This window comes from Monomorium pharaonis, chromosome 9, assembly GCF_013373865.1.
Source record: "Monomorium pharaonis isolate MP-MQ-018 chromosome 9, ASM1337386v2, whole genome shotgun sequence".
NCBI classification, from domain to species: Eukaryota; Metazoa; Arthropoda; class Insecta; order Hymenoptera; family Formicidae; genus Monomorium; species Monomorium pharaonis.
In genome coordinates, this window is record NC_050475.1 from 18,519,490 (window position 1) to 18,542,677 (window position 23,188).

At 37.0% G+C, this 23,188-nt stretch overlaps 1 protein-coding gene and 1 long non-coding RNA gene across 6 annotated transcripts in view; both read right to left on the reverse strand.

Annotated features, from left to right (window-relative positions):
• LOC105837702 (basement membrane-specific heparan sulfate proteoglycan core protein) overlaps positions 1 to 19,375 on the reverse strand; it is a 162,126-nt gene extending 142,751 nt beyond the window's left edge. For 2 of the 4 annotated variants that reach the window (XM_036292343.1, XM_036292342.1), the window contains exon 1: positions 18,608 to 19,375. In XM_036292343.1, coding sequence (XP_036148236.1) covers positions 18,608 to 18,685 — 78 coding nt within the window. In that variant the 5' untranslated portion in view covers positions 18,686 to 19,375. The remainder of the gene's footprint in view (positions 1 to 18,607) is intronic. The other 2 variants (XM_036292345.1, XM_036292344.1) reach the window with 1 other exon arrangement.
• On the reverse strand, positions 3,202 to 7,576 carry LOC118647436. Of its 2 annotated transcripts, XR_004964711.1 has the most exons (3): positions 3,663 to 7,576; positions 3,534 to 3,599; positions 3,202 to 3,303 (listed from the first exon to the last, which is right to left on the reverse strand). It is a non-coding gene; the product is annotated as an uncharacterized LOC118647436 (long non-coding RNA). The 2 variants fall into 2 exon arrangements; XR_004964710.1 differs by having other exon boundaries at positions 3,534 to 7,576.
• Positions 19,376 to 23,188: the final 3,813 nt, after the last annotated feature.

Genomic DNA, 23,188 nt, shown 5'->3' on the forward strand with positions numbered 1-23,188 from the left:
ATTCCGGCAATTTTGACGAGTTGTTGAGGCTTCGACTTTGAATCTTTGATTTCTTGATGTTAAGCGAATGGGGTTTTACTCTTTTATTTTCTAGTACATAATCATATTCCATAAAGAGTCTCTTTAGAGCAACAGCTAAAATTGTTGGCTATTTAATAGTATAAGCATCGTATTATATTATATTTTTAAAAAACCTTGCAATAATATTTTCTTAGACACTCTCTGTCTAGAACTTAGAATGCTCTCAGAACTTCTCAGTTTTTTTTAGATTTAACATTCAAGATGTTTTATACGCTCTGAGTATATCGTGATATAACAGCAAAATTACAGCGTGTTATTAGCTACCAACTTGGAAGTTCCGAGTTTCAATTAAATAACAATCGATTGATGGTTGATACGTCATATTGGAATGTACGAGTATATTTAAACAAGGCCATTTAGTTATATCCTTACGGATGCGATAATAGAAAACAGAACAATTATTCCATAACGTATATTTTGTATACCTTCCACATTTAGTTTGTAATTATATATTATATACACGGAGAGAATTTTCTCTTAAAATTTACCCTCAAAATCTAGTAATTGTGGAATAATGTGTGACCTCGAGGAATTTTACTGTTTAGTAAAATTTACTATACTTTCAGTAAAATTTACTAAAAGCATAGTAAATTTTACTAAAAAGCATAGTAAAATTTCTCGAGATCACACATTATCTCACAATTATCAGATTTCGAAGGTAAATTTTAAGAGAAAATTCTCTCCGTGTAAAAATAATTCCAATCACAAAGAAATCATTTGGATAAAAATTGTTGCAAGTTAACGTACTACGATAAATTTTACAGTTAAAAAAATTTGGTAACATCTCTTTAAATTTTTTATTAAATTTGTCTAGTTTTATTTTTGACAAAAAATCTCCATTTTTTACATAATAACGAATTAAAATCCGTTTCAATCGTAATGCAAATCAGTGCCACGGAATATTCAGTTCTAAAATATCTCCCCTTTCGGACGGAGGTCAACGACCAATGGTCTATATTGTGCGATGCGAAGTCGCGTTTAAATGTGTCTGACAATACAAATTATGAGTTTAGACGTTCGTGATGTCACGGGGGTTAATAAAGGAGAGTAAAAACGGTCAGTTGTATCAGAGGAAAAGGACGTGGCGCCGTTTTCGCTCACGCTGCACACATTAACACCATTCGCCGCGCTCTTTCTTTCTTCATTTTCGCGTCCCATATATCCCGATTGATATTAAGTGATAGTAATTCACCTCCTTATGTTTTCAATGTCGCTCCGCGAGCGAAACTCAATGATCGCAGACGTCTACGAGGGATCGCGACGAGGCGCAACGCAAGATTGTCAGGTTACGGAGTCGGTTACGTTCACCGGAACATTTTTTTTTCTCGAACGATTCTGTAACCGCAGTGTATTCGCGACGTATATTCCCCCCCCCCCTCCGTTTTCAAAGCGCAATCAATTCCCGACCAAAGTGGAAAATTACCGTTTCGGCCGACCGCGAGCGGAGAATTATTAGCACTCGGCGTGTTAAAGCGCGTAGCCGCAGAGAGATCGGGCCGTGCAGCCCGAGCGGTCTCGAAGCCAAAGCAAGGGAGAGAAGAGAAAAGAGAAGAATCGAGCGCGCTGCGGCTGGCTCCTGCCTCGAGCGAGCATATATGCATATACGAGCGGGGCCACGTATACCCGAGCAAGTCGTAGTCGGGCCACGTCGTCTGACTCACGCCGGACATCGGCACGGTACATACGGCGACACACGCAGCATGGTGTTGCCATGGGCCATGTTGCCCGGGACTCCGACGTCGCCTCGGGCCCTCGCAAGATCGAGAGAAGCGGATGATCACCGGAATTGGCGGTTTCACGGGCGGCGAAGCTGGGGCAGGCGTGTGCCCGGTTGACGCGAGCGTAGGTCAGCCCGATCTCTTTTGCCAGCACCGAGAAGAACAAGAGAGGGCCCAACCTCGCAGGTAAAGAGACGACGAGCTCTCTTTTCTCGTTCCTTTCGGTGGACACGCGAGAACCAGTTCTCTACCCGCCCACGTTTCAGGCAAGTCAGTCCTGACGGGACTGACCCTCCCTTTCTTGCCCTCCTTCGTTCCGTAGGCATAATCTGCTGCTGCGACACAGGCCCTCTCTTTGTCCCTCCGTTCCGGTTCGCATGTTCTTGCGGTTAAATCGGATGAAAAGAATAATCGGAATTGATTTATATGTGCATAATACGTGTAAGATCCCGCACGCGATCACGGATATGATATGTTAATAAACGCGTTTTCTTAAACTTAATTAACGTGGGGAATTGTAATGTGAAAATGTCAGAGATACGAGAGTCTCCGAGAGTTATAAATGGATTATATTTGATTAATGATATAACTGTGACATAATCCATGTTAAAGGTTCTTCTATGCTTCTTCTAGGCGAAACATTTATTTTATGTCAAGTAGAAAGTCAAATTAGTTATATATAGAAATAGACGAGCTATGAAATATTAATATAAAATTGACTTGGAAAATAAATATAATTGTATAATAACTATTAGCACCTATTTTTTGTCAAATTAATTAATTTAAATGCGCTGTAAAACATTTTCTGTCCCTTAATTTATGTATTGAAAACAATTCCCAAATATTTCCTTGATATAATTCTGAAAAAACTAGAAAAACCAATCGCAGATCTTAAATTTTATGAAAAGAATATTTGAAATAAGAAGAAGGTCAATTAAATCATATCAAATATTTTTAAATTTTCTCTATTATGTATTATATACATATATATAATATTTTATTTCAAATAAATATATATACACATACGTAAATATCTTGCGTTGATTAAAAATATAAGAACATTATAGAAAGAGAGAATTAAATTTAAAAATTTTACATGTATTACACAAACTATGTACATTTATTATAACTATTATAAGTTTTAATTTTAATTCTTTCAGTTTTTATTTCTTATTATTTTACACACTTATTTAAAAATATAATATTCATAATTGCGTTTTCTAAAAATTTTGTTGTAAAAGTGTATAAAAAGTACTTCAGAAATTGAATAATAATCCTGTTCTGTTATAGCTCATCCATATTAAGACAATAGATTCATGAGATTCAAAATGTTATTATTAACTTGAAATATTCATGTATTTTCAAGATCTCTCCTTTTCTCTCTTTCTTAATATAAATATAATTTTTTCATAAGCTCACTACTTTTAAGCATACAAATTTAAATCTTATTTGACTCACCAATCGCAGCAATAGGATTTTAAATTGCGTCGCAGACTGCATTGAACTGTAAAACAGAAAAGCATGTTCAAATATATTAAACGTTATAAATATCTCACTCAAAGGCGCGTTCCATTTAATGCTTGCAATGCTAGCGATATCATTCCATCCTTGTTTATCAAATATTAAACAAAAATGACGTCCGCGAGCATTAATAGAATGCACCTTAGGTGTCTCTAAGTACACACGTATTCTGAGATAAAAAATTAAATAAAATAAAGATATTAATATACTTACCCCACGATTGCTCCATCGTCGCCTGATGTCTGCCCGGCCTCCTTCCTCTCCTCCCCTCAGGTGTCTCTAAATACACACACATTCCGAGATAAAAAATTAAATAAAATAAATGGATATTAAATTACTTACCTCACGGTTGCTCCGCCGTTGCCCAATGCCTCCCCGGCCTCCTCCTCGTCCCCTCAAGTGTTCCTCGTTGAGCTTGCACAACACTCCCGGAAAATCGCACGATCGCATCCCGAGTCGACATTTCTCTCCTGCTTTCAATTCCACTATGCATGTAGGTTCCAACGGATTATAACCATGGGAGCTAAGCTCCTGCTTTGTGCTTCGAAATGTTGTCGGTTGTCGTAAACATTTCCGATTTTGAGGTTAAAAAGATCTTACCAGCAAAACCTCTTAAAACTCTCCACAGATAGTGGCTCTATTACGGTCGATAGATCCGAAGAGGATCTAATCGAGTGATGAATCAAATGTGGTGTATCAAAATAGGTGTAAATTGACATCCGTCCGATCGAACATCGAAAGTTGGAGTGGAAATTTCGACTCGAGAGAACACTCCCGAAGATACGCTCGCGCGGTGCTTCACGGTACGCAAATTGCGCTCGCTTCGTCACGTTGCATCGACGAATTGCCGTTCATCACACTCGTGTACGTCGTTCATCGATCGTGGAAACTAATTGCACGGTTGGCGATCACCGCTCGTACGTAGAGAAAGAGAGAAACGCTTTCATCTGACACTCACTCGCGTTGTCACGATCGCGTCGCGAAAGACAACGGCACGGCGATGACGCGGCTAACGCGAGCGCGGGAAAAGCGGTCCGCGCCCGTCATTCGCTGATAACTTCACGACCTTGCGACCGCAAATCCGCGTGGCGCGCTGCGCCGCGTAAAAGCCCGCCAAACGACTTTTCCACCCAATTACTACGTGAGATTTCAATTATTCATGTAGCATTCGAGTGATATTCATATCTTCTATTCTTATTTTTATTGAAGTGTATATCGAATACTTTATGTATCACATGGCAAATTCAAATATTTTGCAAGTTGGAAAAATGTACAAGATTCATAAACGGAATACACGTCTACAATAGAATTAATACTCATCCGAAATATTCAGTGCGGTTCCTTGATTTTTAGATATTACTAAGATATGTGTAATTAAATGGTGTACAATTAATTATCATGTTCCGATTCACGACATTGGAAACGTACGAATTATATTTCGTGGCAAATTTATTATCACGCGATATGCATGATGCATTCGGATTAAAAATGTATCGAGAAAGAAATTATTGTACGACAATGTATGATTCCTCATTGGTCCTGTTCAGATGAATAAATCACGTGACTAAATACAATACCTGCTTAATTAAGTGACTTCATGTATTATCGTCAATTATTAATTCCGTTAGTCAATTAATCGAGGTTGCGCGATCGCTAAATATAACGATCGTTGATTAGTGCCTTTGCTACGATTTGCCGCGTGTTTTCCGCATCCCGAGGTGAAACGCGACGACATATGCGGGGAGAGCAACGTACGTTTCCTCAAGGCTGCGAATGATAGCGCGGCGGCCTTGTGCTACCGCATACTTAACAAAAACCAACACCAAGGCTGCATTTATTATGTTTTACATGAAATGTATAAGGTATGTTTTTTTTTTATTCAATGTGCCTCGAATATTCTGCTCTTCGTGTTTTAAGTTACTTTAATCAACGAAAATTCGTAGCGTGAATATAACATTCGTTAATGACGTCGGTGTTGATTATTTCTCGCTGGAAATAAGCCTCGTCAAAGAGTAATTACAGTCTATAAATGTATATTACAATGACAGGTTATAATTTTCATCTCCTATCGCTTCGATCTCTTCCGCGCGAAGTATCAATCTAGACAAGCAGCTTCTGTTTTAACACGCTTACAAACTTGTCAACTTATTTTTTTCTATAAACTATATATTATAATAACAAATAATAACAAAATTTCGATGAATTAACTCTGTAAATATATCTATTAAAAAAAGGAAAAGATGTAACTTATTTTCATTAAAATAGATGTAAATTGACTTATTTTTAATTATTTTCAAATTTTTACATTCTATTATAATACACTCCTGTTGAATTTTGTTGACAAAAATCACATTTAGAATATTGATTACCCATCATGAGAAAACAAATATCATGAGAAAACATTTAATTAAATTACCAAACAAAATTTCAATATCGCTATTAATCGCGTCGCTCCGAGTGACACAGACGAAAAATATAAATTTATATCTTCTATTCTTATTTTTATTTGAGTTTATATCAAATACTTTGTGTATTACATAGCAAACTTAAAAATTTTGCAAGATGTATAATGTACGAAAATTCACGAATTATGTATTTCAAAATATTAAACTGATTACCTCATACCAAGTTAAAATAAGAAACACCGCAAATGAAATACAACGTTACATATCAGAACTTTAGAAATACTTTGCAAGAGATAACATTTGAATTTTTAATGAATGTTCTCTCGCGCACTTGTTTCTGTTTTACTTGTTTTTGTTTACTTAAAATCTTAGAGAATTATCAAATTCAGCAAAGTTATAATTATTTTTATATGATAAATATCTGTCCTAAATTAGAACATGGCTGCGTTTCAGTTCCATCTTTCAATCATCCCGTAATAATTAAGCTTGTGAAATAACATTTGTTTTCGTGGGGATTACTTTTGCAATTCTCACGGCTAAGTGAGCATCGCCGCGTCGGCTAGGAAAATAGCCAATGCGGTAGCAGTCGCCGATAGTGGGCTGGTGAACGCGCAAACACGTTATTTACCAGTGCATGCGTAGAAATGCGGCAAAAGCGATGCTCGTGCTCGAGGCGGGATCCTACCTGTCCGGGCGTCGAAGTTACTTTATTCAGGAGGTAAAGCCCGACCTGACCGGACGACCGCCTGCCCGGGTCTGACCAACCGTGACTCGTTTCCACTGTCACGATTAGTGGCTCGCTATACTGATGAGTTACCAACGAAAAATTACTTTCTTCTCGTCAGCAACCCGTCGATTAATTCCGCATTAACTTACACTCAGAGAGATCATAATTTTACTTTATTAATATTAAATTATTACAGAGTTTAATTATTACTTTGGCGTTATTATCGATATTCCAGTGTCTTTCATCCGACTGGAATTAATTTTATCTGAGTCTAAATTAATTGAGAATGGATTTGAGAATCCGCAAATGGCGAAGAGGGAGACAGATGAGCGCAAATTTTAGCTCGCGCCGAAAATGAAGGTTATTTTCGGTTTCGTGCCGGCGAAGTACGTTCGATTCGCCGCTTAATTTTACGGCCGACCGCGAAAGTCGGCCGGATATATCCGATTAATTTAATGACCGATATCGTAGGAGTTGCGCGCCGCTCGCCCGAGGGAAGATACACGAGCATATCGTCGGAGGGATGGTGAACGGGCCGAGCCGAGAGCGGCCACGAGAATGGTCCAGCGACGTTAATACTCCGCGATAAGGATTATGTGAAAAATCGATTAGTTGAGCGAACCGGTCGGCGGGATGCCGTACTTATGCCGCCCCACGGCCAAACTGTATTACTTGTTTTGAGGATACGTGACATGTACGGTCCATTGTAACGTTTTACATTGTAACGCGTGCATGCGAGTTTAAATAACCAGCATTAAGAAAACGCACTCTTGTATTTCGCTTCTCTCGCGAGGTGGTGAAAATAACGTCTGTCTCGACGACGAAGAGGAAGTCGTGCTCCAGTTATCCAATAAATAATTGCTATCTTTTAAACTGTTAATTTATCTCAGAAATATATTAAGATTAGTCTTCCGGTGGGTTCTTGTGAATAAATTAGTATCTACGAAATTTAATGGAATAGTCTATTTAATTAATGTCAATTAAACAATATTAGTTTCTTTATAATCTAATGTTTCTTCGACGCGCAGTACAGAAAAAGCGCACGAAATTATCCAGAATATCATCTTAATAATATTCTTATTTTTGTATACTTATAATATCCTTTACTTTTAATTTATAATCTGCTTTACTGCTTTTTACTGCTAATTATAATTTGTTTTACACGATAAGAAATAATACATGTAGATTTTCATTTTAAATAATGCGAGACGAAGTGAAAACGATAAGATCTTGAACAAGCAAGTGCATGAATGATGGAACCTGTTTAGATGACTTAGACAACATAACGGAATGTGTACGTCATTCGAGTGTACAGATCAACCAGACCTGATATTTTATCGATCTATTCGCATAGACTCATAGAGCATTATCGGTGGCGAATCATCGTTATAAAAGCGTCTCTTACGACATGATTTCTTATAACAAATCGGGCCAATTGATGTGTACTTAAGATAATTTCATAGCTACAAACGATTTCCTAACAGTAACAATCATATACCGCTGGTACGATGCAGCATAATGCGTAAGTAACGATAGTTTTTGCTTAGAATTGGAATACATTATTTACGTAAGAATGAAAACGCAAAAGTGATTATAATTCACTTTATCGGGGACTGCATAACCGCATCGTGCCACGTGTCGTCCAAATTCGGCAGGCGCGTGAGGCGAGCTTGAATCTTTAATCTCGCAGCATTTCGAATACGAAGGTGATATACCTCGACCTTCGTGGTATCGGACGCGACATTTCACGTATAATGTAACGTCTCGGTCACGGTGTAGGCTCGTTTTCGAAAGACCGGCTCCGAAAGGCAGCAGGGAAAGGGGAGCGACTTTCGGGAGCGACTCGACGGAGCATGGATGAAATGATTTACGGGATCGTTTGCATAAAACTCCACGGCCGTAGATCCACGTTGCGGGATTACGTCACATCTGAGATGCGCCAGGGACAGACGTCGCTGATTTCACCGAGACGATAGACGTTACAAAATATATTTAAGGAGATTAATGAGATATCGAAATGATTCTGTCGCTTAATTAGAACAGTAAAACAGTAAATAATCCATTCTGTTAATTACAGACTGGAAATATCGAAAAAAAAACTTAGAAAACTACTCTTTTGAATAACATTTACTTATAAAAAATTAAAGAAAGGTTTATTTTTTAGGAAAGAAATTAATTTTAAGATATTTATAATAATATTTTTCTTATATAGTAATATTTTGTTATCAATTAAAATTTATGTTACAACGATTTGATTTGATTCGATTTAGGTAAAATTTTATCGAAATAAATTCGAACAAAAAAGTGAAATTCGATTTCACTCAGCGTCCAAAAACCTTGAGTCTCTATCAATAGCTAATTACAGCGTTGCAATTTAACTGAATATTATATTACATTTAAATTAAGTTCACATCTGTCGTAGAAATGCTTCATTACAATTTGATGAGAAACAAAAATTTTAACAATTCAGCTTTTTTTAAATAGTGTGGTCAATTTGATTTAATATTGTAAGTCATAATATATTAATTAATTCGATTAATTTGTAGTTGATTCTGATTATATGTAAAATACGAGTGGGTTTCAGGTCGTTCAAATATTAATCTCTTTGTATATATATAATAAGTACACAAAAAGAACGATTTTACTAAAGTATTTAAAAGTTTAGCTATAGCTGCAGATCTGAAAATAATTTTATTGGACCATCAAAATTATACAGGACGCTTGAGCTGGTTGTTAGAAAATGTTAAATTTTTTTACAGCATTACTTGTAAAAACAATTATTTCAGATCTGTATCTAATATTTAACTTTCTTAACGTTATTTCGTTTTCGCTAATTAGATATCTATTTGATTAAAGCCTTCGTAGAAAAGATAGATAAACTTTTAAGATAATATCTCGATGAGTGTACTTTTAAAATATATATTAATAATTTGGAAATTGTCTCTCTCGCGGCGTAGCTCATTAGTAATTGAAATGTAGGTCAGAGTACCAAATATAGGTACAGCGCGATGTTGCTTGTTGGTCGCCGCGGATCTCGTGGCAAGTACGCAAAAAGCGCGCGGCTTAATTGTTCGCGAGAGGATTCCCGGCTTTAATTAAAGGCACGCACCCTCGCAGACCTAAGTAGATGTTTACGCGCGCTTCCTCCAGCGCTTTCATCTCCTTCTCCTGTCTATACATCTATTTACGGCTTCTCTAGACGCGAGAGAAAGAGAGAGAGAGAGAGAGATGCGATGGCGAGACTCCCTTCGTTATTCCGCCCAGACGTTTAATTGTCTGCAATGAGTAAGCGGCCACGCGCACGCTCCTGACTCTTCCCAGAATACGCCGGAATATAGGAAGCGGCGTTTATCGCCCGCGCGATATAATCGCGCCGATAGATATCGAAGGCTCGGACTGTTGCGATTAATCCATTAACCTACGTACACCGTACAAACAGGTTTGACTCTCGCGCATAGTGATATAAGAGGTATATGTAACATTACTTGTGAATTATTCCAAGTCTCAACTCGGAGAATATCGTTATCACTATGTAGATACTGAATTTAGCGTCGAATTGAAGTAATTGATATTAATCCAATAATAAGATCTTGTTACTTAACCGCGCGTTTCAGATTTTTATTTATTAGAGTGCTTCATTTTATTAGAGTTCCATAACTTTCATTATTAATTGACTAACTTTGTAATTAAAAGCTCGCTTAAGTTTCTCGCGGAAAATCGATTTCGTATTTACTAGAAAATATACGTGTTCTCCAGATTCCACAAATTGGAAACACATCATGAGCGCGCATTAAAAAGTCATGAGAATTAAATCACTTCAATTTCCAAACTGCCTAAAAACGCGCGTGTAATCTTCGCGCGGCCGTTTATAACATGTATGATCCCGTAACGTATATTTATCCCGTCGCTGTTCATCAACTGCTACGTGGAACGATATCGTCCTATTGTACGGGAGAAAGAGAGACGGGACGATGTCCGGCGATAATTGCAAATGGTCGACTGCATAAGTAACATAAATATCCTTTCAGCGCGCGGCTACGTGAGCTTATAAATAATCGCCCGTAGGTCCCCCGGCGTGGCGTGGCAAAAAGTAGATCCCTCCTGGCGATACGGCATTTAAGGTTTCACTCGTCGTCAGTCGTCAAGCACTCGCCGTTCGACGACTAGAAGTACTTGCAAACGGCTCCTCTCGACGATCTCGGCGGTCTCTTTCGAGAATTCCGAACGGCTAGCACAAGACGCGAGTGATAGCAACGACCGTACACGCGAGAGTATCGCGGTCCATCCGCGTGCTAACGAAGAAATTAGATTATGCGCGCCCATAAACAGAACGTCATGTATTTTCAATAGTATACCGGTTGCCCAATTACCGTTGAACAACCAGTAGCCAATTTTTCTGAACGAAAAAATTAATTAGCCGCTTTATCACGAAGATGAATATCAACTCGATAGCACTCGATAGCTTTCAGTTAAACTTTCGGCAAAAAACAAAATCGAGTTTAAATAAGACATAGGGTGTACGGTCACATAATTATTATTTTACCAGACGCTCTGTGCAAACGTTGCGCTGACGTTCTAAAATCTATCTCCGATCAGACTAATCAAATAAATTTTATAAAAAAGCGATAGTTCATCACGCATTGAAATTCTCTATTCGAAAAAATTCTATTATTACATATAATCGCGCAAGTTTTTATATATAACATTCCGTATACATGTAATATATTTTTAATAATTATAAAATAATGTAAATAAAATTTATGGATAATATGTAATGACAAGAGAAATAAATATGAATTAGGCAAATTGTTAGCCAAACAATTGCATTGTCATTTCGCAACGAAAGAGAATGCCAAGATAGGGTTGTCGTCTACCTGAAATAATTAATTAAATTCTGAATGCGCGTAATGACATGAAAAAAGGACTGAGGCCACCGTCGCGAACGGACTTCGCACAGTTAGGTAAGCGATTTATATCGCATACACCTCTTGGATGAAGGTCCCATTCGTTTGCAGCTTTCTTGCGATCTTTTTCTTTTTTCTCTCACTTCCTCACATGCATCCCGACTTTTCGACGACCCTGGATGGTTTACGTAAGACCAGATACTGGCTCAATCCTTTTAATGCTGCGGCCGAGATGAAACATCTCACAATGAATCGTATCGTCGCGTATCGTCTCGATTTAATTAACATCCCCATTGACAGAAATTATGATTGCGATGATGCATGTGTAAATTATCAATGCTTATGGTGCGCAAATTGCATTGTTATTATTAAAAAATTAATGTAATTTTACATAAAATAATAACGTTATAAAATAATTAATATAAGTTTTATACATTCTGTGATCTTTGAAACTATTTTTTATGCACGTTGTACTACGATATATTTATAAAATGTGTGACGATTACAATTAATATTAATATTTCAAAAGTATATTACGTTTACAAATAAACCCGTATACAAAAAGATCGCATGGACAGAGCGAGTTTAATTATCATACCAGGGTTAATTTACGGGTCCTTTAAACTTCTTTTTAATTTGGGTTAATTCGGCGCGACAATCAATTAAGTCCTCAAAATGCATGCACGCTCCTGTGGGAATCGTCTGAAATATCCATATGACTTCATTAAGGTCAACCAATGAAAGTTATGAGGCTCTTTAACAAGTGGCACTTGCGGCATTAAAGTCATCATCCGATACTCAATTTTCGAACAGTTTAGGCCTTTTTAATAGCTCATTCCATATCGTTTTTGTGCGCAGGCGTGACTACTTAAGATTTACGCTTGTCACTAATCACTTCGTCATTTCCACAGAGTGAAATGACGCATCATTCGCATCAATGGTCACAATATATCGTTTTCGATATTTATAAAACATTTTTTATTAATGATAGCATACAGAAGTAAAATGCAAGTTGACTTTTGAAAAAATTTTCTCGATTTTTCATATTTTTTAAAAATATCTCTTTCAAAGATAAATTCTGTCATGTTTATGTTAATGATTATTTTAAATGCAAATGATAATTTTAAAAAAGCGCAATTTGATTAGATTTTTTTCAAGCAATGCTTATGTATTTTACTACATTACACGTTACTTTACAAGGAAATTATATGTTACACAACTAAATTATAGCTGCTGTGAGATCTGCCATTAACATGTTTGTATCGAGTGCACAAAAAAGTAGTTTCCTAATCATAAAAAGACTAATTATAAGCGATAGGGGAAATTGTATGAATTCAGCATTTTCAAAATTAGAGGTTTGAAGAAATTACACCTAAGTGGCACTTTTTAAATCAAGAGCAACTTATATTTAATAATTAAGTCTCATGCATCATCGATATTTCCGGTGTAAAACACGCAATTAACGGTTTTGAATACCAAACAGATCAATAAATCAAATCTCTAACTAAGATCATCGCATTACCTTGATATAATAATTATGTGCTGCCTGCTCACTCAACAGTTGAAATCATGTCAAAGCTACACTTTTTGCCTGCGGATGTTCGAGCTTGTGGAAGCGCTGTAACGGCGAGTTTGAAATTCCTCCCTATCCCCAATGAAACCCCGCAAGGATAAATGACGATCTCTCGTGGTTGTAGGAGCGTGAACTTTTCAAATTACCCGTAACCGTACGAAATTGCATGCTCGAAAACTCGGAAGGATCTCCGATCTTCCGTAAATATGTTTTGTCAGTCTTCACGCATCGCATGGGTAGACATTATATACAGTACAAATATAGATAGCGAGATAAATTAACGAGATCTGTTTACATTTGTTATTTTGCAAAGATTCTAAACGGAGGAAAAGGAAAAAGTAGAAATTTTTATACATATATTATTTAAATATAAATTTTGATGTTATGTAATATTTAATGCGAATCGACCACCGTTGGTACAGAGCAACAGCATCATATCGAACGGACCCCGCCGCGCTACATACATGTGCATTACCATATTTTTCATAAGATACAAATCTTTTAGACCCTTCACCCGTGCGAATCCCTCGCAATTCAAGTCGGAACGGTCAGGGATGGCGAGGGCACGGCTAAGAAAAAGAGGCGCAATAACGGAAGGACCGCGACTTTTTCTTCCGCACGTACATTGTCATCTTTACGAAAGGATAATATTTGAGAGCATCCGAAGAAAGTCCGTGGTGATCTATTCCTCTCAAATCGAATGAAAAGCAAATCTTTCCGATTTTGCGATAAAATCTTTCATAGATATTATATAAATAAATATCCAAGACAACAAGTTTAGTGATTTAATTTTTAACAAATACTATACGAGATGAAATTTGCACTTGTATAAAGCCAATACAATTAAGGTGAAAAATTAATTAAATTCCGTCGCGTAATATTGTCTGCTTAATTCCATCGCCGCTAGCGTTTTAGCATGCGTTGTCACAAAATACACACGCATACATATTAAGTAATACGTACGTGTGTGTAATATTATAATAAAAAGTATCGGGACATCCGAGGTTACAGTCAAGTAAGACTTAAAATTACAAATTAAACTGTAGGTACGACCTCCGCTTTAACGATATTCAGAAGTCGTCGGACAAGTGTTGGGATTTGGCTTTCTCTCCATACATATGTCGCAATTTTACAATAAGAACTTTATGGCTTGCATTCGGAAAACTTCCATAACACTTCGAGCTACCGTACGTACAAATTAATTAACATTATTCTTGTCTGTGTAATACTTTAAGCATCTATGTCTAGACTTTTTTAAATCGCTATGTTCTATAATTATTTTCCAATGAAATAAATATTTTATGATTTACATTTTAATTTATGAAATTAAATTGTAATTGCATATACGAGCATACTTTGTATAGGTAAAAAAATCTTACGCACTTTAATTCTGCGTACAATTATCAGATTGCTCTTACGTATTATCAATACTTTGATAAAGATAAAAAGTTGTGATAAAATTGCTTGCCGGTAGCTTATCAAATCAACTTTAAAATATTATTTTTAACAATTTTAAGTTGTGCTATAATAGTAGCACAAATACGATATTTTAATGTCCTATAGTATACGGAATCTAATCGACAGCTTTGTGATAAGGCGAATCTATGCCAAGGGCGTCATTCCATACGTGTATTGATAAATCGAGAACAGCAAACCAACGCGATCAATAATATTTCAAGTAGTCAACTGTCAATATGTTATTCTCATGAGTACGAAAACTGTAAAAAGAAATCGATATCAAGCGCGATAATTTAAAATTCAGATATTAGTAAATCATTATATAATATCGTCGAAATAATGACATTTTTCAGTTAAACCTTCCTTTTTCGAAAATCTTTGATAATTCGAGAGACGCATTTACGTCTCATGTTATAATTGCATTCATTCTCACGCCGGCTATGACTTATAGTACTCGTTGTCAGGATGCCGTCTTGCAAAATGATCGTCTGTGTATGCAAATGCCTGCAAGCGCCGTGAAATGATAATTCGACTCCAGATCGGAGGAACGATTCGAAATTAATCAAGCCACCGACGAACCGTGGCGAACGTGCCGTTCCGAGAATAACTATTTTAATTCAATATCCGCCGACTCGATTTATCGAGTCAGTATCGTCTCATGGGTCAGGACGATATATCGCACACCTAAAAAATTTCTCCACCGTCCCCGGGAAAACGCACGAAACTAAATCTTCAGCTAGCAGATTTGTTCTCTCAATCGAAAAAAGTACAGTTTACTAGGTACAATTATATCACGTAAATGCGATTGTATCTGTCCGTTTGAGAATTAACACGATCTGCTTTAATTGTGCCAGAAATAACGGACAGATTCAATTTTAGAAGAAGCTGGTTTCGCCAAACTAGGTTGTGACAAATAAGAACATTGTTTATCCGCAATAATTGGTTTTCAAAAACTGTAATTACACAGAGACATAAAATTTTCTTGAGATGCCCGAGATTATCACAAATTGCATCATTATCTTTCGAAATAACTTCGGAACACATATTAAGTTCACCGCAGTTCTCCAAAGTGATATCGATGCTCGCTACATCTCGTAGAGAATGATTAGAAGTATCGATACTCATTATTGAATTTAAAGCATCTTTAAGCAAACGAAATGATTATCTTGTACTTGTATCGAACGTGTGCATCGCTGCGCGCGAATGCAGCGACAGCGCAGCTCGCTGCAGCGTGGTGTTGCGCCTCAAATAGAGCCATTTACCACGCTGCTGCTTTGAATAGTGCATGTCGTAGAAAAGACACTCGTATCACTCGTATGTCTCGAATAAGAACGTCACTTGAGAGATTCTTAATTCGCCCGAATGTGCATCGAAGCGCGGCAAGCGTCACTTTTTACTCCAAGCCACGCGATTCGCTATTTTATTCTGATCACTTGTGTCGTATCGGTATCGCGATATTCGACACTCAAAACACAATATAGTGCAAGCATTGTTAATTATCGCGACAAATACGAGTATTAAATAGTGGTTTTCGACCAGAGATGCATTTTAATCGTGGTAACGATGCATTTTATTTCACAAATTCAAGTATGCAAAAAATTCCTAATCTATATGTGTGATTGAATGTGTGTGAAAAAAAAAGTAACGTGTTAAACAACGTTTAAATATGCAGATCAAACTTTTTATATAGTATTGTGTTATTATTACAGAAAATCAAGTAACACAAATGAGACATTTTTTATATACTTGAATTTGGAATGTGCCGTGATAGACATGCACAATCGTAATATTCATTTAATTATCGTTTAATCAAATTATCATTGAAAATTCCGCTTCTTTTCAAAATTGTTTCGACAATGCGGTCGTAAAATTTTTATCTTATTTTGAAACAGCAATTATTTGATTTAGAATTGATTCTATATATAATATAATACAATTTTAATTTCAAAAATTAATAAAGAAAAGATAGGTAAAGATCTTTTAGAAATTCTGTGTACATTATATACAGACACGAAACTAATCATTTAAACATGGGATATTGAGTGTTTTGTACTACAAATTTACCAAATGTTATAATTTTTTAGGAAAAATTTGGAAGTAAAAAGATTTTGCCAGTGATACATATTCATTAAAAGTATGCTTTTGATATTTGTAACATAAAATAAACTCTCCATGTCTTGAATGTTAGACTAATTAGTTTCGATTGTATATACATTTAATTGTACATTTTTACATACGTTAAACATTGAATATTATATCATTCATAAAATTGGTTAAATAAAGCGGAGATTTCGAGAAATCTTTTCCTTTAAAAAAAAAAAGAATAATAATATTTACTAAATTGTTTTGATTATAGAGAAGATAACTCAAGGTTAAATAACTGTAATTTACACACTATTATAAACGCCTAAAAAACGAACGTATCGCTGAAGTTGCGAAGAAGCTGATGAAGGTCTCGTCATATCAGGCTACCGGCGAAGTGTCGTTCTAGCGGAAATCCGTGCCTCCGCGGAATGATATTTCGCTGGATTGGCGGGTTTCAGAAACGATCGGAGTTCGCCGGCACGAGTTCGACTTGTGCTCGTATTCGCTTCTACGGAGTTCGAGGTGTGATCGGAATATAATCGATTCGCGCGAATTATCCCTGAAGCGTCTCGCCGCCGGGTTGTCGAACAAGTCCGGCGGCGTTGCGCATAACAATTCGATCACTATTTTCCAAGCCCGCGGCATCCCCGACGATCCAACGACATATTTCCGCGATTCACCGGTCCTCTTTTCCCGTACCTGTTGATCGTTGTTAAATTGAAGGATCTCTTTGTACGACGTAGCGACGTTTGTGCATTATGTCGTGAAAGAGAAACGAAAAAGAGATGTGAAACGTCAAAACGTACAGAACCTATCACACAACGCACAAATAATTCAATAAAGAAGATCTAATGGTATTCCATAGATTTCGTAACAGAAAGAAATTTGTATAATTAAACAATTGTAATTATTACATAATAAATGACTGTAATTATTTCTTTTGTTTATCACGTTCGTTATATTTTAATAGTTAGAGAACATTATATACAATCGTTATTCCAAAATCGGAAGGTTCAGATAAAGCAAAGTGAAGATTAAGCAGCAGGAGTTCGACAGATAATAAATTCTGAATATTAGGTCCGTAATAGCTGTATCAATACAGCTGGTGACTAAATAAAGTCACAATGGCGCCAGCGTTGATGCAAATGGTACGTCCGAATAATTAATCGATTTTTCTCAGCCGTCGTTTTTGCTTCGATCGGCTTTTATGTCAACCTTTCAACCGTCAAGAGCGGGAGTGAAGCGCGGCTTCGCAGCTGGATCTCACAGTGAGATGCTGCCTTGTTCGGATCGTATGCGTAAACGTACCATCGCGAATTGTATCGCAAACGGAAGAAGAATATCCCAGAGTCGCGGATACATACAATTCAAAGGGGGAGAATACCTTTGGCATTCTCTAAAAAGAGGTGAGAGATCATTTGTAACGCCATCGCACTCGACAATCCGCACGAATCTATCGCGACGATTTACGAGAGCGATAAGCGTGCCTCCACCGCGCGGCATACGGTGATCTTTATCAGCAAACGTAAGTGAGACACATAACGTATAATCGCGGTGATTGAACCACATGGGCTATCTAATCGCCGTGTGCCGCGTAGGGAGTTTCCGAAATACTTCAGCTGATAAATTCGCGAATATCGCCGCGCGATAGCGGAACCTGGCATATCGTGTATTCTTAAATTTTAATTGACTCCAATTACGTAAAAATAGCCTTAGAAACGAATAGTACTTCTCTATGTACTTGAGTATACGATCACATTAGCGGGATAATGGCGATGCTGTAAGTTTCTCCTCGAGTGCCAAAGTTTCAAAGTTCACCAGTAGTATAACAAACTACATTCCCAGAATAATTTCCCCGTCAATTAAACAGATACAAATGCCAATTAAAATGTCTTGTATCTACGGCCGTCGTTCGATGTTAGAGGTGTACGCGTAATTTTCTAAAAGAGAGATCCCCCTAACCGAAACGCGTTTCGGAATAGCGTGCTTCTAAACGCTTCTATATACAATTTTCGGAGCACAGTCCGCCCCGGGGGCGATGAAATTCCACGGGATCGCCGGTAATTTCGACGGATTTCGGGGACCAGGAGGTCCCGGTCCCGGTCCCCAGGATCGGGTTACACGAAAAAACTTACCTCGGACGCTGTCACCAGACCATCCGCCGCGATGAGCAACAGGAGCAATGCACTCTTTAGCAACACACGGTTCTTCATCTCGCCGCTGGCCGTCTGTCGCGACCGGCCAAGGAGTCACTTCTCGACCTCTTCGCCCTCTTCCTGACTGTGATCCTCTTTCTCTCTCTTCCTACCTGTCGTCGTCCGTCTCTCCCCCCCTTTTTTCTTTCTCCCTCTCGCTCGCTCTTTCTCTTGATCGGCACTGCGGGACACCTCAGCGACGACGGTGCATGGCGAGACGGGCGAAGGAAAAATAATTCCTCCAAGGACACGCGGGAGAAATTTGTCCTCTTGTGCTGCGGATGACGCTCGTCGAGAGTCTCCTCCTCGACGGTCCTCGCGGCGACTTTTTTTTTTTCGCGCGTAAACGTCCGCGGGCGCGCGGGCGGACGAGTTGGACGGAAGCTGACGAACCGGGAGAACCGTTTCGGGGACCGGAAATCGCGGGCGCACGACCGGGATTTTCTACCTTTCTCTCTCTTCCCTTCTTCCTCTCTCTCTCTCTCTCTCTCTTTTTTTTCGCTCTTTTCGCTGGTAACACGTCGCCGAGGAGGCGACCACACCGTGGCCAACAACACCGCACCGGCGTTCGGTAGCGTCTGAGAGGCCGAGCGCACCGACAAGATAAAACTTTTTCAAAAGCCCCCGTGGTTTTCCCTCTCCTCGCACCGGGTCCGGCTCTTTCTCTCTCACCACTCGCTCTCCTCGTCCCGCGCTCGCGGCCCGACTTCCTCTTTCTCCACGTTGGATTCTCTCTCCACCAGGAGGTGAGTTCGTCTTTCCCCCTCTTCCTACTCGCTCCCTCTATCGCCGTCTCTCGTTCTCTCTCCCTCCCTCTCCCAGTATTTCGCCGACGCGATCTCGCGGTCTCTCCCACCGCATCACGGATCGGCACGTTCTCTCCCTCCCCCAGATTCTTTGATCCGCCGTCTCGCTTTATCAGACCTCTCTCCCGCCGGTCATCTCTCTCCCTCTCTCCCTTTCTCTCCCTCCTTCGATCCCCACCGTCGCACGCGGTGGACGTGCGTCTCCCTTGGACCAACGTCCCCCGGGACTCTCTCCTCGTTTCCACCGTGGTCAGAGTTGCTCCCTGCCGCTGTAGCCGTCGTCGGGCGGCGGGGAGATCGCTTAGGAGGCGGTCGGCTCGCGGGCGAAGATCACGGCTGCACGTTTTCACGCCCGCGCTCTCCGCAATCTAGGGATGCTCTCGCGACACCCCGATATTATGAATCGTTGCTCTGTTACAGTTCGATATCGAGCTCTTTTTTCGTACCGATGTTTTCGCTGAGTGGTGTCTAAATGTAATACCAATTGAACGATACACAATAAATAAGAATAATTGTTGACAAATAAAATTGTTATCTTGTTTCGGTCGTCGATTTTCTATGCGGTATGTAACTTGTGATGGCATTATATATCTGATTTATATCAGTTCATTGGATTTAATTATAACATAACGCTAAAAATTTTAAACATATTTAATGTCAAAAATTGCATGAGAAACGATATACCGATAAATCGATAGTCTATTATTAATACTTTTGACGTCATTAATTAAAAGTACTTTATTGTTGTGACTTTATTGCTTTTGATTTTATTGGACGTTTAACTTATCTTTAACCAATATATCTAGTGGTGTTGTATAAAGATAAGTTAAATATGAAATATTCAATGTCATATTATAAAATTATGAAAAAAAATTATTTAAAATTATATGAAAAATTGGGATATTTTAAGCCAAATTATATTTCGGGAATACAGCGGTAAAGATATCTTGACCTTTCGTTAATTTCTAAATTTTAATTTAACTGCTGTAATTTAACTATTAGAAATGTTTAATTTAAAAGATATAATCATTGCAGAAGTAAAGACAGCTTTCTTAAACAAATGTTTTCAAATTTGGTAAGAATTATTATTGTATTATCATATTAGTATATATAATCATATGAACAATTTTATGACAAATCCTGCATAAAACATGCGTTATCAAGTTACTTCGTATGTTAACTCTATCAAGTTACACATGCATAATATGATCTATGTTCTGTGCAAAACGTAACCAGATGCGAAAGAACGGTTTTAATCATCAGCCCGCTGTTTTAAAGGAACTCACTGGAAAGAGCATAAAAAAATGACGTTTCCTTATGATCTTGTAGCTACGAAATGGCTGCATTTCTCTCTCTCACGTTCATCGTCTGGCCCATTGTGAGATGCGAGGGAGATGATCTTTTTTAAACAGGTCAAGCGTCTCCAAACAGTCGTTCCGTCGTTATTCGTTGCTCTTTTTTGTTGCACCCATTTTGTGACTATCCGACAAACGAGATGCATCTGTTCGTATATACGCGAAATCTCATGGTATTCTCGATATAAATTTAAGGCAAATATACACGCAGTGTCTCCATCGACAATAGCCGACGATCGATGCGACGATTAACCAATTATTATTAAAACATTTGTTAATAATGTTATAAGACATAATTCATAATAAAGTCCTGCAGAATTGAAGCATTCAAAGTTGAAACAGTTATATAAATTTTTTAAAATATAGAGTGCAATTGTAATTAAATCAAATTTAAAAATTTTACAAAGTCTATAAATAAATTATATCATGATTGTAAATTATTCAAAAAAGTGTAATATTAAGAATGCAATTTTATATGATACTCAATTATTAGTATCACATGTATACTTATTGTAATTTATATATATATACATATATATATATATATATATATATCTTAATGCACTTCAATATATATATATGTAGAAGATAAATATATACAAATTATAGATAGATAACAAAAACTACTGTATATAATATGTATATTGTAGATAAAAATTTCTAAATTTTTATGTAATTTTAATGTATAATTGTTTTTTTATTAATAACTTTATTCTTTGTTTATTCACTTGTTTCTGATGCGGCTAGCAATACTTCACCCTCTGTAATATTTGCTAATTATGACAATCCACGAGATGTAAGTTGTATAAAACTCTCTTACTATCCCTTACGTAAAATACTTTTTAATCGGTGCTCGTAACCGTATGACGTGCATAAGAAAATGTCTTAGTACTGTTAGGATTGCATCAAAACTGAAGAAATGTTGACCACGATCGAATAACAAATCTCCGAATTCCCGCTGACAAGAATTAATTCTCTTCGATCATAAGATTAAGATACACGGACGGCACATAAATCGTGTAAACAGGCATGAAAGAAAATCGCGAAAGGGTGCCACGTGAACGCAAAGGCTATCATCGCAAGGTTATCGATATAATACCAAAATAAATCTCAGGAGAAACGTAACAAACCCCGTTGACCCGTTGATTTACGATGCGACCATACAGCCGTATGGTCCACGATCGCATAAGTGTCTTTCAATACTGAAGACAATGGTTCCTTTTTTCGTAATCCCGATTTCGCTTTCCGCTTATTTGCCGAATAATGCAGAACCCACTATCGTTACAGTTGTTACGATGATAAAATTACGATGACAGTAATAATAACAGACATATGCGTAATCTTTCAAAGAATGTGTAATTCGTCATCTGTGAATTAATCCTTCATACAGATATCTCTGTTCAATGATACGCACGTTTCAACAAAATAAATTTCGTATTAAAACTGATATTAACTTTTTCTTTTCAAAAATTTTCTAAAATATTACATTTTTACGTCTCTCAAATATTTAAATTAAATGTTATAACAATCGTGTCTCATAAATTCTATTAAATTTTTCATCTGAAAGATACATTTAGTTTTATGTTTAATTGCTTAAATCTTAAATAAAAATAAAGTTTTATTATTCGTATTCCCCTAAAGTACAATTTATCAAAACATCTCGTGTTAATCGACTAAATCCATTTTAGATGGATTTTAAAATATAACAAAATTCTATTTATAAATTTCATGTTCAGTAATAAAATATTTAAAATCATATATATATATATATACGTTATTATATATATATATATATATATATATATATAAATTGATGTCTAAAATTATTCACAATAATGATATACTCTCTCTATCGTGCGGCAAATATTATTTTAAACAAGTTAAATTAAAAAAAATTGAAATATCTCGCAAAAAATTATTCATACTTTTAACAAAAACAAAATTGTTTGTGTAGAAAAGCACGTGGGAACTATATAGATGTTATTTCAATTAAAGAAGCGAGCAAAGTAAATTTATTATCTAAATTATGAATGACAGCATTCACGCGGACTAATACAGAACAAATCATACAAAACAAGATTAAAATTAAGTTTACAGGAACAAACGACCTAAATAAGCGTATCAATCGAAATCGTTTTACTCGAATTATGTTATTGGCTCAAAGAAACTATTTATAGGGTCAACTTGCTTACTCATCGAGAATGGAAGCTCAGGAACGTTAATAATGCCACCCCTCAGGCGTCATGCACTTATTTATTTTTGTGAAATTGTTAGCGAATATGTAGCGTATATTTATTCATATCAAGAGTTTTAAATATCAAAAATTTGATAACTATAGTAGATCATAGTTTACATTAGTC